Source organism: Bufo bufo, chromosome 3 (assembly GCF_905171765.1).
Source record: "Bufo bufo chromosome 3, aBufBuf1.1, whole genome shotgun sequence".
NCBI classification, from domain to species: Eukaryota; Metazoa; Chordata; class Amphibia; order Anura; family Bufonidae; genus Bufo; species Bufo bufo.
In genome coordinates, this window is record NC_053391.1 from 581,957,085 (window position 1) to 581,972,206 (window position 15,122).

The following is a 15,122-nucleotide window of genomic DNA, read 5'->3' on the forward strand; positions in this document are numbered from 1 at the left end:
CAGATTTATACTGCTCTCTCAAATGTTAGCAACATCTGTGGCATTGTGCTGTGTGATCAAACTGCACATTTCAGAGTGGCCTTTTATTGTGGGCAGTCTAAGGCACACCTGTGCAATATTCATGCTGTCTAATCAGCACCTTGATATGCCACACCTGTGAGGTGGGGTGGATTATCTCGGCAAAGGAGAAGTGCTCACTAACACAGATTTAGACAGATTTGTGAACAATATTTGAGAGTAATGGGTCTTTTGTGTATGTAGAAAATGTTTCAGATCTTTGAGTTCAGCTCATGCAAAATGGGAGCAAAACCAAAAGTGTCGCATTTATATTTTTGTTCAGTGTACTTTTTTAAAAATATTTTTCTGTAGTATGATTAAGTAGTGAAAATGATTAGTGCCCCCGCCCCCATTTTTGACTGGTATCTTATGTGCCCCCCACCCCTATATATTGTTCCTAGAGTCGCCGCTGGAAACAGATGAACAGACTGTGTTGCGCTGTTTTTTGTAAATCCTATCCAAGAAAATGGGAGTTATGGACACAAGTGAGCAGAACTGTCTCTGTGACTTTTGGAAAAATAATGATAACACCAATATTTTTGAACACGTTCAGGTTTCCCATTGAGCCCTGCGATGGCGAGAGAAGGATCTACTCTACAAAGAGATACAGGGGATGAATTTTTAAAAGAGGCTTTCAAGATAGTAATGGAGGAAGCTGTGCAGAATGCTACAGATAGGAATCATAGGGTAAGAACTATATTCAGTATGGAAAATACTGCATGTTATACAGATGACCCATTGTATTACATTCACTTGACTGAAAATGATGAGGGATACCTTATTACAACCAAGATTATACAGTGTGCCATTTTCAATACTGGTGTCTTGTTATGTGGCAGAGGGGACACTTGGTCTTCTCAGGCACCAGCACCCAAGTGTCACTGCTACTTCTGCACCTCCCAGTGGTGTAGCTAAAGGCTCATGGGTCCTGCTACAAGAGTTCAGCTTGGGTCTTCCCTCCCTCAGTGCTTTGTAGTCAGGGGCAGGGAAGCACGTAGCCTTCATGCTGCCTGAGGCAAAAATTGCCCCCCCCCCCCTTCCCATGCCAAATTCTTGACCTAACCCCTTCCCTCCAGCCAGAGGTGTAACTTGACAAGCATGCACTTCCTATAATACCGGTGTCTTCTTATGTACCACAAGGGTCTGTGGGTCCCCTCAGGCTCCTGGGCCCAGTAGCGACTGCTACCTCTGCACCCCCTATAGTTACCGCCCTGACACCTCCTATAGCTACGCCTATGATTACAATATCTTACGGCTTGTTCACACATCTTTTTTTTTTTTTGCTACGAAATTTCAGCATGGACACCTGCTCCAAAATTCCCTCAGCAGCCGTGTGAGTGCTGAAGATCCGGGAGTGACAAATTAAAGCCTCGCATGTCTTTTCTTGGCATGGTTTGCAGATATCCGCCACTTGAAGCCCCGGAGGCTGTCTGCTTATGGCTTAGTTCCATGGAATTGGACCTGTTCACAGCATTCAGGGAGAACAACTGTGGCAGAAACCATGGCGGTTTCTGCAGTGGGTAGCTCATCAAAATCCCCCATGTGAATGTACCCTGGAATGAATGGTTACTTTTAGCAAAAGTTTTGGCCATTTAGTTGATTTAGTCACCAACCATGAGCTGTAATTTTGCTATTTTGGGGCAACATGGTGGTTCAGTGGTTAGAACACTGTTGCCTCACAGTGCTGAGGCCCTTGGTTCAAATCTAAACAAGGGCAACATTTGCGTGGTTGTATGTTCTGGATTTCTTCATGCCACTTCAATTTCCCTCCATACTCATAACGTACTGATAGGTTATTTCAGAAATTAGACTTTGACCCCCAAAAGGAACAGGGACTGACTGATGTGGGTGATAACCATCACTGTACATCGCTGTGGAATATGTAAGCACTATATAAATAATACATTTCGTTTTGGTCAGTGTTCTCTGCTTCTCTTGATATTATAGGTCTGTGAATGGCTGGAACCAGAAGATTTAAAAAGAGTTCTCGATTTAAATCTACGGAGTGAAGGAGAACCTCAAGATGTTTTATTGGGTTACTGCAAAGACATCATCAGGCTAAGCGTTAAAACAGGTTTTTCTGATGAACTCTGGTTCATGTATCTCTTATGGGATTGGATAATTGCTTGATGATGATATAAATTTAGTATGTTTATTAGGCTAATATAACTTTTAGGACACCCACGATTCTTCAATCAGCTCTTCTCAGGGTTAGATCGTCATGCTTTGACTGGCAGGATCATAAGTGAGGCTTTGAACACCAGTCAGTAAGTGACAATAAATCTTGCTTTTGTTTCAAATGGGGCATTCTCCAATATATATATTTTGTGAGTGATGTAGAGATAGAGGAAGGATCAGAAATGTAAGTGCTTAAAATATTATTCCTCGACTTGAAATTTGCTTTAGTTAACCATGTCCATGCCGATCAGCCAATCATTTGCTGCTGTGATGATTCACCTCAGGCAGTGATTGGCTGAGTGGCAGGAAGTGGAACACAGCTGGAACCCAGGCACTGTCGGAATAGCTGTGAATTGGTCAGTTAAGTATAAGGGTTTTTTAACCATTAGCTACCGTATTTTTCGCCCCATAAGACGCACTTTTTCTCCCCCCAAAATGGGCGAAAAATGCCTCTGCGTCTTATGGGGCGAATGCTGACAGTTTTACATCGCAGGCTGCGATGTATGAGCGAGCGGGGAGGGACTGGGAGGAGCAGCTGGGGGCCAGCAATAGCGGCGGGGCGGTGCAGTCACGGTACTATAGCCCCGCCACTCCAGTGCTACAATATTCAAATATAAAATGTCTTATTCAATTAAAAGTGATTACACATGCCCCCTCACTCCTATTATTACCGTACATCCTAACAGCTTCAGTAGAATGCAGGCAGGCAGGCCGGGCGGGCGGCAGCGTAACTCCCTGATGTCACATGCCTGCGCCGCCTACTTTATGAATGAAGCAGGCGGCGCAGGCAAGTGACGTCAGTGAGTGACGCGCCGGCCACCCGGCCTGCCTGCCTGGGTTGTACAGAAGCTGTTAGGATGTACAGTACTATTAGGAGTGGGGGGGGGGGGGGGCATGTGTAATCACTTTTAATTGAATAAGACATTTTATATTTGTATACTGGAGCGGTGGGGGGGGGGAATCTGTGGATGACAGTTTTATGGGGAACATCCGTGGATGGCACAGTTAAGGGGTGGGGGGTCTGTGGATGGCACTGTTATGGGCTGGGGGGGGTCTGTGGATGGCACTGTTATGGGCTGGGGGGGTCTGTGGATGGCACTGTTATGGGGTGGGGGGTCTGTGGATGGCACATATATAACAGTGCCACCCACAGATCCCCCATAACAGTACCACCCATAGATCCCCCCTCTAACAGTGCCACCCACAGATCCCCCCTGTAACAGTGCCAGCCACAGATCCTCCTGTAACAGTGCAAGCCACAGATCCCCCCCATACCAGTGTCCGTCACAGATCCCCCCCATAACAGTGTCCGTCATCCACAGATCCCCCCCATAACAGTGTCCGTCATCCACAGATCCCCCCATAACAGTGTCCGTCATCCACAGATCCCCCCCATAACAGTGTCCGTCATCCACAGATCCCCCCATAACCGTGTCCCTCATCCACAGATCCCCCCATAACAGTGTCCTTCACAGATCCCCAGTAATAGTGCCATCCACAGACCACCATTAGTTCCAAACCTACCAAAAGCACACCTTTTGGTTAAAAAATGTATTTTTCTTATTTTCCTCCCCAAAAACCTAGGTGCGTCTTATGGGCCGGTGCATCTTATAGGGCGAAAAATACGGTATTTTGCACCAGAATACCCCTTCAATAAAAATGTTCCCAATTGTATATTTTCATCCAAATAGGATTAAAAAATGTATGCTGATTCATTTTATAAAATATCTTTATAGCGGTTGGAAGACTTTTTTTTTACTACAGGGAGTGCAGAATTATTAGGCAAGTTGTATTTTTGAGGATTAATTTTATTATTGAACAACCATGTTCTCAATGAACCCAAAAAACTCATTAATATCAAAGCTGAATATTTTTGGAAGTAGTTTTTAATTAGTTTTTAGTTTTAGCTATTTTAGGGGGATATCTGTGTGTGCAGGTGACTATTACTGTGCATAATTATTAGGCAACTTAACAAAAAACAAATATATACCCATTTCAATTATTTTTTTTTACCAGTGAAACCAATATAACATCTCAACATTTACAAATATACATTTCTGACATTCAAAAAAACAAAAAAAACAAATCAGTGACCAATATAGCCACCTTTCTTTGCAAGGACACTCAAAAGCCTGCCATCCATGGATTCTGTCAGTGTTTTGATCTGTTCACCATCAACATTGCGTGCAGCAGCAACCACAGCCTCCCAGACACTGTTCAGAGAGGTGTACTGTTTTCCCTCCTTGTAAATCTCACATTTGATGATGGACCACAGGTTCTCAATGGGGTTCAGATCAGGTGAACAAGGAGGCCATGTCATTAGATTTTCTTCTTTTATACCTTTTCTTGCCAGCCACGCTGTGGAGTACTTGAACGCGTGTGATGGAGCATTGTCCTGCATGAAAATCATGTTTTTCTTGAAGGATGCAGACTTCTTCCTGTACCACTGCTTGAAGAAGGTGTCTTCCAGAAACTGGCAGTAGGACTGGGAGTTGAGCTTGACTCCATCCTCAACCCGAAAAGTCCCCACAAGCTCATCTTTGATGATACCAGCCCAAACCAGTACTCCACCTCCACCTTGCTGGCGTCTGAGTCGGACTGGAGCTCTCTGCCCTTTACCAATCCAGCCACGGGCCCATCCATCTGGCCCATCAAGACTCACTCTCATTTCATCAGTCCATAAAACCTTAGAAAAATCAGTCTTGAGATATTTCTTGGCCCAGTCTTGACGTTTCAGCTTGTGTGTCTTGTTCAGTGGTGGTCGTCTTTCAGCCTTTCTTACCTTGGCCATGTCTCTGAGTATTGCACACCTTGTGCTTTTGGGCACTCCAGTGATGTTGCAGCTCTGAAATATGGCCAAACTGGTGGCAAGTGGCATCTTGGCAGCTGCACGCTTGACTTTTCTCAGTTCATGGGCAGTTATTTTGCGCCTTGGTTTTTCCACACGCTTCTTGCGACCCTGTTGACTATTTTGAATGAAACGCTTGATTGTTCGATGATCACGCTTCAGAAGCTTTGCAATTTTAAGAGTGCTGCATCCCTCTGCAAGATATCTCACTATTTTTGACTTTTCTGAGCCTGTCAAGTCCTTCTTTGGACCCATTTTGCCAAAGGAAAGGAAGTTGCCTAATAATTATGCACACCTAATATAGGGTGTTGATGTCATTAGACCACACCCCTTCTCATTACAGAGATGCACATCACCTAATATGCTTAATTGGTAGTAGGCTTTCGAGCCTATACAGCTTGGAGTAAGACAACATGCATAAAGAGGATGATGTGGTCAAAATACTCATTTGCCTAATAATTCTGCACGCAGTGTAGTCTGATGGCGCCTGGACCTTGTAAAACAAACTAAAATTTGTCAGATTTATGGTGCATGATGTCACATCAAGTTTTACATCTATTTATGAAGAAAATGTAGCAAAAATTATAATTTACTGGACCTAGCTTGCCTGGAAAGGTGGTGTGCAACAAAGTGCACCAAAATGTTTGCACAAAATTTTGACATGAAGTAATGTAACTAAAAGTTGATGTAAAGTTACACAAAAGTGTCCAGTTATGCACAAAATGTATCATCTAGCCCGAGCCACTGTGTAAATTTGACATATCCACAGATGACCTATCTAATTTAAAGGGGTTTTCCAAGTGTATAATATTGATGGCCTGTCCTCAGGATAGGTCACTAATATAACATCGGTGGGGATCTGACATCTGACACTCCACTGCTCCGGTGAGCAACACAGCCTCCTCACAGCTTGCCAGGCACAGCGCAGTTCAATGCAAGCTCTTCTTGGTACTGCACTCAGCTGTGCGTAGGCCATGTGACCAATAAACACAATGTCAGTGGCCTAGGAAGAGGCCGCAGTGCTCACCAGAGCATCACGGTGTCTTCAAACAGCTGATTGGGAGGCGAAGGAATTTCGGACCCAGCTGATCTGATAGTGATTACCTATCCAGAGGATAGACCGTCAGTATCAAAATCTCGGACAGCCCCTTAAAGATGTACTGTATATATTGTAAACAGGATTAGTACCTCTGCCCCAGTGCTCTAAATCTCGTGCACAGACATTTGGACAGATTTATTAATCCTTCCTAATATTTAGTCAGCATAAACAAATATGACAAATTTATCACAGTAGCTGATGTTGCATGACGCATTTGGTGTTTTTCTTTGGACACCTTGGCCCAGATTTACTACTCTTACAAATGTGTAGTTTAGAAAGGCTGCCTAGACATGCACCAGATTTATCACAGGGGCTCAGGCTGGATGAAAAGTTTGGTGCAGGGATAGACACTTTTCTATGACTCTTTACCAAATATTGATTGGCTTACTTTGAGACAGAATTTGAAGCCAAAATTGTGCCGCAATTTTGGCACATCTTACGCCATGCACCCTTACCATTAAAGGGGTTCTCCGGAAATTAAGAAAATGAAAATACTTAAATATTACTTTATTAAAAATACACTGCTTGGTCCAAAAAAAAAGTCGCCACCAAAAAAAAAAAAAAAGGTCACACACTCTAATATTTAGTTGGACCGCCTTTAGCTTTGATTACAGCACGCATTCGCTGTGGCATTGTTTTGATAAGCTTCTGCAATGTCACAAGATTTATTTCCATCCAGTGTTGCATTAATTTTTTACCAAGATCTTGCATTGATGATGGTAGAGTCTGACTGCTGCAGAAAGCCTTCTCCAGCACATCCCAAAGATTCTCAATGGGGTTAAGGTCTCGACTCTGTGGTGGCCAATCCATGTGTGGAAATGATGTCTCATGCTCCCTGAACCACTCTTTTACAATTTGAGCCCGATGAATCCTGGCATTGTCATCTTGGAATATGCCCGTGCCATCAGGGAAGAAAACATCCATTGATGGAATAACCTGGTCATTCAGTATGTTCAGGTAGTCAGCTGACCTTATTCTTGGAGCACATACTGTTGCTGAACCTAGACCTGACCAACTGCAGCAACCCCAGATCATAGCACTGCCCCCACAGGCTTGTACAGTAGGCACTAGGCATGATGGGTGCATCACTTCATCTGCCTCTCTTCTTACCCTGATGCGCCCATCACTATGGAACAGGGTAAATCTGGACTCATCAGACCACATGACTTTCTTCCATTGCTCCAGTCCAATCTTTATGTTCCCTAGCAAATTGAAGCCTTTTTTTCTGGTTTGCCTCACTGATTAGTGGTTTTCTTACGGCTACACAGCTGTACTGGAGGCCATATCTCCAGAAGGATATAGATACTCTAGAGAGAGTTCAGAGAAGAGCTACTAAACTAGTACATGGATTGCAGGATAAAACTTACCAGGAAAGGTTAAAGGACCTTAATATGTATAGCTTGGAAGAAAGAAGAGACAGAGGGGATATGATCGAAACTTTTAAATACATAAAGGGAATCAACTCGGTAAAGGAGGAGAGCATATTTAAAAGAAGAAAAATTACCACAAGAGGACACAGTTTTAAATTAGAGGGGCAAAGGTTTAAAAGTAATATAAGGAAGTATTACTTTACTGAGAGAGTAGTGGATGCATGGAATAGCCTTCCTGCAGAAGTGGTAGCTGCAAATACAGTGAAGGAGTTTAAGCATGCATGGGATAGGCATAAGGCTATCCTTCATATAAGATAGGGCCAGGGACTATTCATAGGATTCAGATATATTGGGCAGACTAGATGGGCCAAATGGTTCTTATCTGCCAACACATTCTATGTTTCTATGTTCAGTCCCAATCCCTTGAGTTCCCTTCGCATTGTGTGTGTGGAAATGCTTTTACTTTCACTATTAAACATAGCCCTGAGTTCTACTGTTTTTCTTAGATTTGATTTCACCAAACGTTTAAGTGATCGCCGATCATGATCATTCAGGATTTTTTCCTGCCACATTTCTTCCTCGAATACGATGGGTCCCCACTATCCTTCCAGTTTTTAATAATGTGTTGGACAGTTCTTAACCCAATTTTAGTAGTTTCTTCAATCTCCTTAGATGTTTTCTCTGCTTGATGCATGCCAATGATTTGACCCTTCTCAAACAGACTAACATATTTTCCAGACCACGAGATGTGTCTTTCGACATGGTTGTTTAAGAAATGAGAAGCAACTAATTGCACAAGTTGGGGTTAAATAACTTGTTGCCAGCTGAAAGATAATCGCCCATGCAGTAATTATCTAATAGGAGGCTCATACCTATTTGCTTAGTTAAATCCAGGTGGCGACTTTTTTTTGGACAGGCAGTGTATATTCTCAAATATCTTTCATTAGTTATAATGGATCGTTTTGTCTGGGGAACAATCAGGGGAAACAAAATGGCCGCTGTCGCATTAGTTCACACAAAACCTGTCCTGATCACACATGAGGACAAGTTACTTTACAACACTGAGGTAAAGAGCTGCCTCAGCCTTCTCTCTGCTTTACTGGTCAGGGATTATGATCCTGAATATAGGTTATAAGAACTTTAGCTGAATCTCTGGGGAATTTAGTTCATGAGGAGACATGAAGTACAGAGAGGATGGACAGGACAGACTGTGGTAATGGAGACTGCAAACAAGTGCTGCTGCTCATTAGCCACACCTCACCCTCCTCTCATGTGTTCTTATCATGTCCATTCCCACAAAGATTCACCTGTATTCAGGATCATGATTCCTGACAAGCAGAGAGGAGGATGAGGCAGCACTATGGCTCATTGTGGTGAAGTAACTTGTCCTCCTGTGTGATTAGGACAGGTTTTGTGTGTACTGATGGGACGACGGACATTTTATTTCTCCTGATGATTGCTCCCCAGAAAAAACTAGCCATTTTAAGTAATGAAAGGTATATGTGAATACACTGCTCAAAAAAATAAAGGGAACACTTCAACACAATGTAACTCCAAGTCAATCACACTTCTGTGAAATCAAACTGTCCACTTAGGAAGCAACACAGAGTGACAATCAATTTCACATGCTGTTGTGCAAATGGGATAGACAACAGGTGGAAATTATAAGTAATTAGCAAGACATCCCCAATAAAGGAGTGGTTCTGCAGGTGGTGACTACAGACCACTTCTCCGTTCCTATGCTTCCTGGCTGATGTTTTGGTCACTTTTGAATGCTGGCGGTTCTTTCACTCTAGTGGTAGCATGAGACGGAGTCTACAACCCACACAAGTGGCTCAGGTAGTGCAGCTTATCCAGGATGGCACATCAATGCGAGCTGTGGCAAGAAGGTTTGCTGTGTCTGTCAGCGTACTGTCCAGAGCATGGAGGCGCTACCAGGAGACAGGCCAGTACATCAGGAGACGTGGAGGAGGCCGTAGGAGGGCAACAACCCAGCAGCAGGACCGCTACCTCCACCTTTGTGCAAGGAGGAACAGGAGGAGCACTGCCAGAGCCCTGCAAAATAACCTCCAGCAGGCCACAAATGTGCATGTGTCTGCTCAAACGGTCAGAAACAGACTCCATGAGGGTGATATGAGGGCCCGACGTCCACAGGTGGGGGTTGTGCTTACAGCCCAACACCGTGCAGGACGTTTGGCATTTGCCAGAGAACACCAAGATTGGCAAATTCGCCACTGGCGCCCTGTGCTCTTCACAGATGAAAGCAGGTTCACACTGAGCACATGTGACAGACGTGAAAGAGTCTGGAGGCGCCGTGGAGAACGTTCTGCTTCCTGCAACATCCTCCAGCATGACCGGTTTGGCATTGGGTCAGTAATGGTGTGGGGTGGCATCTCTTTGGAGGGCCGCACAGCCCTCCATGTGCTCGCCAGAGGTAGCCTGACTGCCATTAGGTACCGAGATGAGATCCTCAGACCCCTTGTGAGACCATATGCTGGTGCGGTTGGCCCTGGGTTCCTCCTAATGCAAGACAATGCTAGACCTCATGTGGCTGGAGTGTGTCAGCAGTTCCTGCAAGACGAAGGTATTGATGCTATGGACTGGCCCGCCCGTTCCCCAGACCTGAATCCAATTGAGCACATCTGGGACATCATGTCTCGCTCTATCCACCAACGTCATGTTGCACCACAGACTGTCCAGGAGTTGGCAGATGCTTTAGTCCAGGTCTGGGATGAGATCCCTCAGGAGACCGTCCGCCACCTCATCAGGAGCATGCACAGGCCTTGTAGGGAGTTCATACAGGCACGTGGAGGCCACACACACTACTGAGCCTCATTTTGACTTGTTTTATGGACATTACATCAAAGTTGGATCAGCCTGTAGTGTGTTTTTCCACTTTAATTTTGAGTGTGACTCCAAATCCAGACCTCCATGGGTTGAAAAATTTGATTTCCATTTTTTTTATTTTTGTGTGATTTTGTTGTCAGCACATTCAACTATGTAAAGAACAAAGTATTTCAGAAGAATATTTAATTAACTCACATCTAGAATGTGTTATTTTTGTGTTCCCTTTATTTTTTTGAGCAGTGTATATTTATTATAAAATAATATTTAGGTATTTTCATTTTTTAATTCCTGGAGAACCCCTTTAAGCTCCACACCCTTTCCGATAAGCCTTGTCAGCTCTTCAAGCAAGGCATAAAAACGAGTAGAAACCCTAGTTGCTCCAAACTGCACCAAAATTATAGGGCTTTTGTCTAACTTCACATCACCCATTGGTTGGATTAATTTGCTCTAAAATTTTGTAACAATGTTGGTATATGCTGTCACATTTAAACCACACCCTACCCATTACACCATTTCTAACCCAAAAATTGTGTAAAACACATCCATGTGGTGCAAATCATTTATTCCAGGCTTTTGGCACAAATTAGGCCAAATCTGATGCATTTTGCTTTGTAAATCTCTAAAACTGAACCCAATGATAAGACAGTATATATTAAGCACCCGTGCCTTTTGTACCAGAGTCTTGATGCGGCTGCTACCTCTGCCTCTGTCTGTAGCTACACCCATGGCTCCACTGTAATACTAAACTTGTCAACCACATACAATGGATATATCATTTTCAGAAGTGCTTTGCTTTCACCACTAGAAGGTCTAGTCCACATGGAGACTTGTATAGAATTACTAAAGATTTGAGTAGGGGCAGCGTACCTCTGTATTCCATATGTACACTCATAGACGATTCTTTTATCCATGCAAAACCTTTTTTTCTAGTATTTCCTTAAACTTGTAGATAATATATCCCTCCTATAGATACACCTACGAGGTTGCTCCTGTTTTTGTCCTGATGGAAGATGAAGTACTTAGAACAATGAGAAGCTTTGTAGGGTGGAAAGCTGGAGATGGGATATTTTGCCCAGGTATTGTAATATTGAGAAGTTTGTAACAATCATGTCTGTGTTGTTTAACCAAATCACTGATCTATAGTTTTCTTTTTGCAGGCGGTTCAATTTCTAACATGTATGCCTTGAATTTAGCTAGATTTCAGCGCTTTCCACAGTGCAAAGAGAAGGGTTTGCAAGCTCTTCCCAGACTGGTGGTATTCACTTCACAAGAGGTAAGAAGATGAATTTTTTTGATGTTATAAAACTTGTGTGTGCTTCAGAGCTGTATCTAGACATTTCTAATCTTGGGGCAAAATTCTGTGTGACACAAGCACACACAAAAAAAAAAAAATATATATATATATATATATATATATATATATATATATATATATACAGTACAGACCAAAAGTTTGGACACACCTTCTCATTCAAAGAGTTTTCTTTATTTTCATGACTATGAAAATTGTAGATTCACACTGAAGGCATCAAAACTATGAATTAACACATGTGGAATTATATACATAACAAACAAGTGTGAAACAACTGAAAATATGTCATATTTTAGGTTCTTCAAAGTAGCCACCTTTTGCTTTGATTACTGCTTTGCACACTCTTGGCATTCTCTTGATGAGCTTCAAGAGGTAGTCCCCTGAAATGGTTTTCACTTCACAGGTGTGCCCTGTCAGGTTTAATAAGTGGGATTTCTTGCCTTATAAATAGGGTTGGGACCATCAGTGGCGTTGAGGAGAAGTCAGGTGGATACACAGCTGATAGTCCTACTGAATAGACTGTTAGAATTTGTATTATGGCAAGAAAAAAGCAGCTAAGTAAAGAAAAACTAGTGGCCATCATTACTTTAAGAAATGAAGGTCAGTCAGTCAGCCGAAAAATTGGGAAAACTTTGAAAGTAAGGGCTATTTGACCATGAAGGAGAGTGATGGGGTGCTGCGCCAGATGACCTGGCCTCCACAGTCACCGGACCTGAACCCAATCGAGATGGTTTGGGGTGAGCTGGACCGCAGAGTGAAGGCAAAAGGGCCAACAAGTGCTAAGCATCTCTGGGAACTCCTTCAAGACTGTTGGAAGACCATTTCAGGGGACTACCTCTTGAAGCTCATCAAGAGAATGCCAAGAGTGTGCAAAGCAGTAATCAAAGCAAAAGGTGGCTACTTTGAAGAACCTAGAATATGACATATTTACAGTTGTTTCACACTTGTTTGTTATGTATATAATTCCACATGTGTTAATTCATAGTTTTGATGCCTTCAAAGTCATGAAAATAAAGAAAACTCTTTGAATGAGAAGGTGTGTCCAAACATTTGGTCTGGAATGTATATATATATTTAATTTACACTTCAAGCACACATATATATACATAACCATAAACACACATTACACATTCCCATTACACACATATACATATAACACACATGCACATTACACATACATACTACTCACACATACGCATTACATACACCTAGTTACACACAAATACATACCGTATACATTATGCACATACATAATTATTATTATTATACAAATACATATGTGCCATACATACACACTGCACACACATACATATGCACAGTATACATCCCAACGGTGAAGAGGGAGTTGTGGTGAGCAGAGCTGAGTCTGCTTCCTGCCTGAGCTACTTCCTGCACACTCCCTCCTATTCTTCTTCTGTCTCTCTGGACAGAGCTGCTGCATTCAGCAAGTTACAACAGCAGATAAGACACTTCAGCTGTTGTAACTTTCTGTAGTGCAATCAGAAGAGTGAAGGGGTAAGCAGGATACCAATGCAGCCTACTCCACATATCTACCTGACCTGTAGGTGAAACTCGAAAAATTAGAATATCGTGCAAAGTTCATTTATTTCAGTAATGCAACTTAAAAGGTGAAACTAACATATGAGATAGACTCATTACATGCAAAGCGAGATATTTCAAGCCTTTATTTGTTATAATTTGGATGAATATGGTTTACAGTTTATGAAACCCCAAAGTCACAATCTCAGGTACCCTTTGCTCAGGGGGTATGGATTAATAAGCTGACTAGAGTGTGACACTTTGAGCCTAGAATATTGAACCTTTTCACAAAATTCTAATTTTAAGCTGCAATAATGCAATTCCTTTTAATTTGCATTACTGAAATAAATGGACTTTTGCACAATATTCAAATTTTTTGAGTTTCACCTGTACTTGCTATGATGCTGGTGTACTTCAATCTTATCTCTTCAGCATTGAGTTAGAGTTATGCACTGCCTCAGTTAAGAGGGATTATTTTATTCACTTGTGTTCTGCCTCTTCTATAGCATACACATATTCTGCATTTCCTTCCCTGTGTATAACTGCCAGGAGCGGATTAAGTGCATGATAGGCCCGGGGCTGTCTACCGCCCCCCTCCTCCTCCATTTATTTATTTTTGTATGAAGAGGCTGCGGTGCTTCATGGGCGCCACAGTCTCTTCTTAGGCCATATGACATCTTCTGACTAAAAAAAAATACCCCAAATTGGGTCCTAAACTGAAAAATGTGGTCACCAAATTTAAAATACATATAATTGTAATAAAAAAGACATGGAGGAGAATACAGCACCACATACCTCTTACATCCAGGGACATCTCCTGTCATGTAGACCTTCTCTTTCCTCTTCTCCTCCATTTGACCCAGACCACCATAGCAAATTCTTTCAGCCACATCTCGTCTCTACAGTTTGTAACACAGACACATTAGATTTCTCAATTTTTCCATCAACCTCCTCATCCTGGTGTCCCCACAGCGTCATCCTGCCACCCCCAATACTGTGCCTGTTGTGCTTCCCAATGCCCCAGGAACTATACTGCTGAAAAAATAGTGACCCTAATAGACATAATTGGGGTAATTTATCAAACTGGTGTAAAGTAGAACTGGGTTTCCAAAAGAGCTGTCAAATATGAAAGGTGGAATCTGATTGGCTGCTATGGGCAACTAAGCCAGTTCTACTTTACACCAGTTTGATAAATAAATCCCCAAATGTTCCTATAGTGTCCACAGCAGCTATAATGTCCCTTAGAGTGCCCCCAGTAATAATAACACCCTCTATTGTGCTCCAGGCAATAATTCCTGTATAGTGTCCCCAGAAATAATAGAATTGCCCCTACAGTGCCTCCCCAATAGCAACACCCCCATATAGTAATTTCCACCACACTGCTCCACATAGTAATCCCCCCATAGTAATTTGCACCCACGCAGTAATTTGCCCCAAACTGCCCCCATATAGTAGTTTGCCCCCACACAGTAATTTGCTCTACACTGCCCCCACATAGTAATTTCCACCACACTTCCCCCACATAGTAATTTCCACCACACTGCCCCCACATAGTAATTTGCCCACATAGTAATTTGCCCACACTGCCCCCACACAATAGTTTTCCCCACATAGTAATTTGCCCCCACATAGAAATTACCCCACACTGTCCCCACATGGCAATTTTCCCCACACTGCCCCCACATAGTAATTTTCCCCCACACTCCCCCATATAGTAATTTGCCCCCACACTGCCCCATATAGTAATTTGCCCCCACACTGCCCCATATAGTAATTTGTCCCCACACTGCCCCCACATAGCAATTTGCCCCCACACTGCCCCATATAGTAATTTGTCCCCACATAGCAATTTCCCCACACACAATAGTTTCC

At 42.8% G+C, this 15,122-nt stretch overlaps 1 protein-coding gene across 1 annotated transcript in view; it reads left to right on the forward strand.

The window, feature by feature from the left end:
* Positions 1 to 15,122, forward strand: part of CSAD (cysteine sulfinic acid decarboxylase) — a 75,950-nt gene that overhangs the window by 8,594 nt on the left and 52,234 nt on the right. Inside the window, exons 3-7 of the mRNA XM_040422236.1 lie at positions 611 to 744; positions 2,005 to 2,131; positions 2,234 to 2,324; positions 11,369 to 11,475; positions 11,557 to 11,672. Coding sequence (XP_040278170.1) covers positions 631 to 744; positions 2,005 to 2,131; positions 2,234 to 2,324; positions 11,369 to 11,475; positions 11,557 to 11,672 — 555 coding nt within the window. The 5' untranslated portion in view covers positions 611 to 630. The remainder of the gene's footprint in view (positions 1 to 610; positions 745 to 2,004; positions 2,132 to 2,233; positions 2,325 to 11,368; positions 11,476 to 11,556; positions 11,673 to 15,122) is intronic.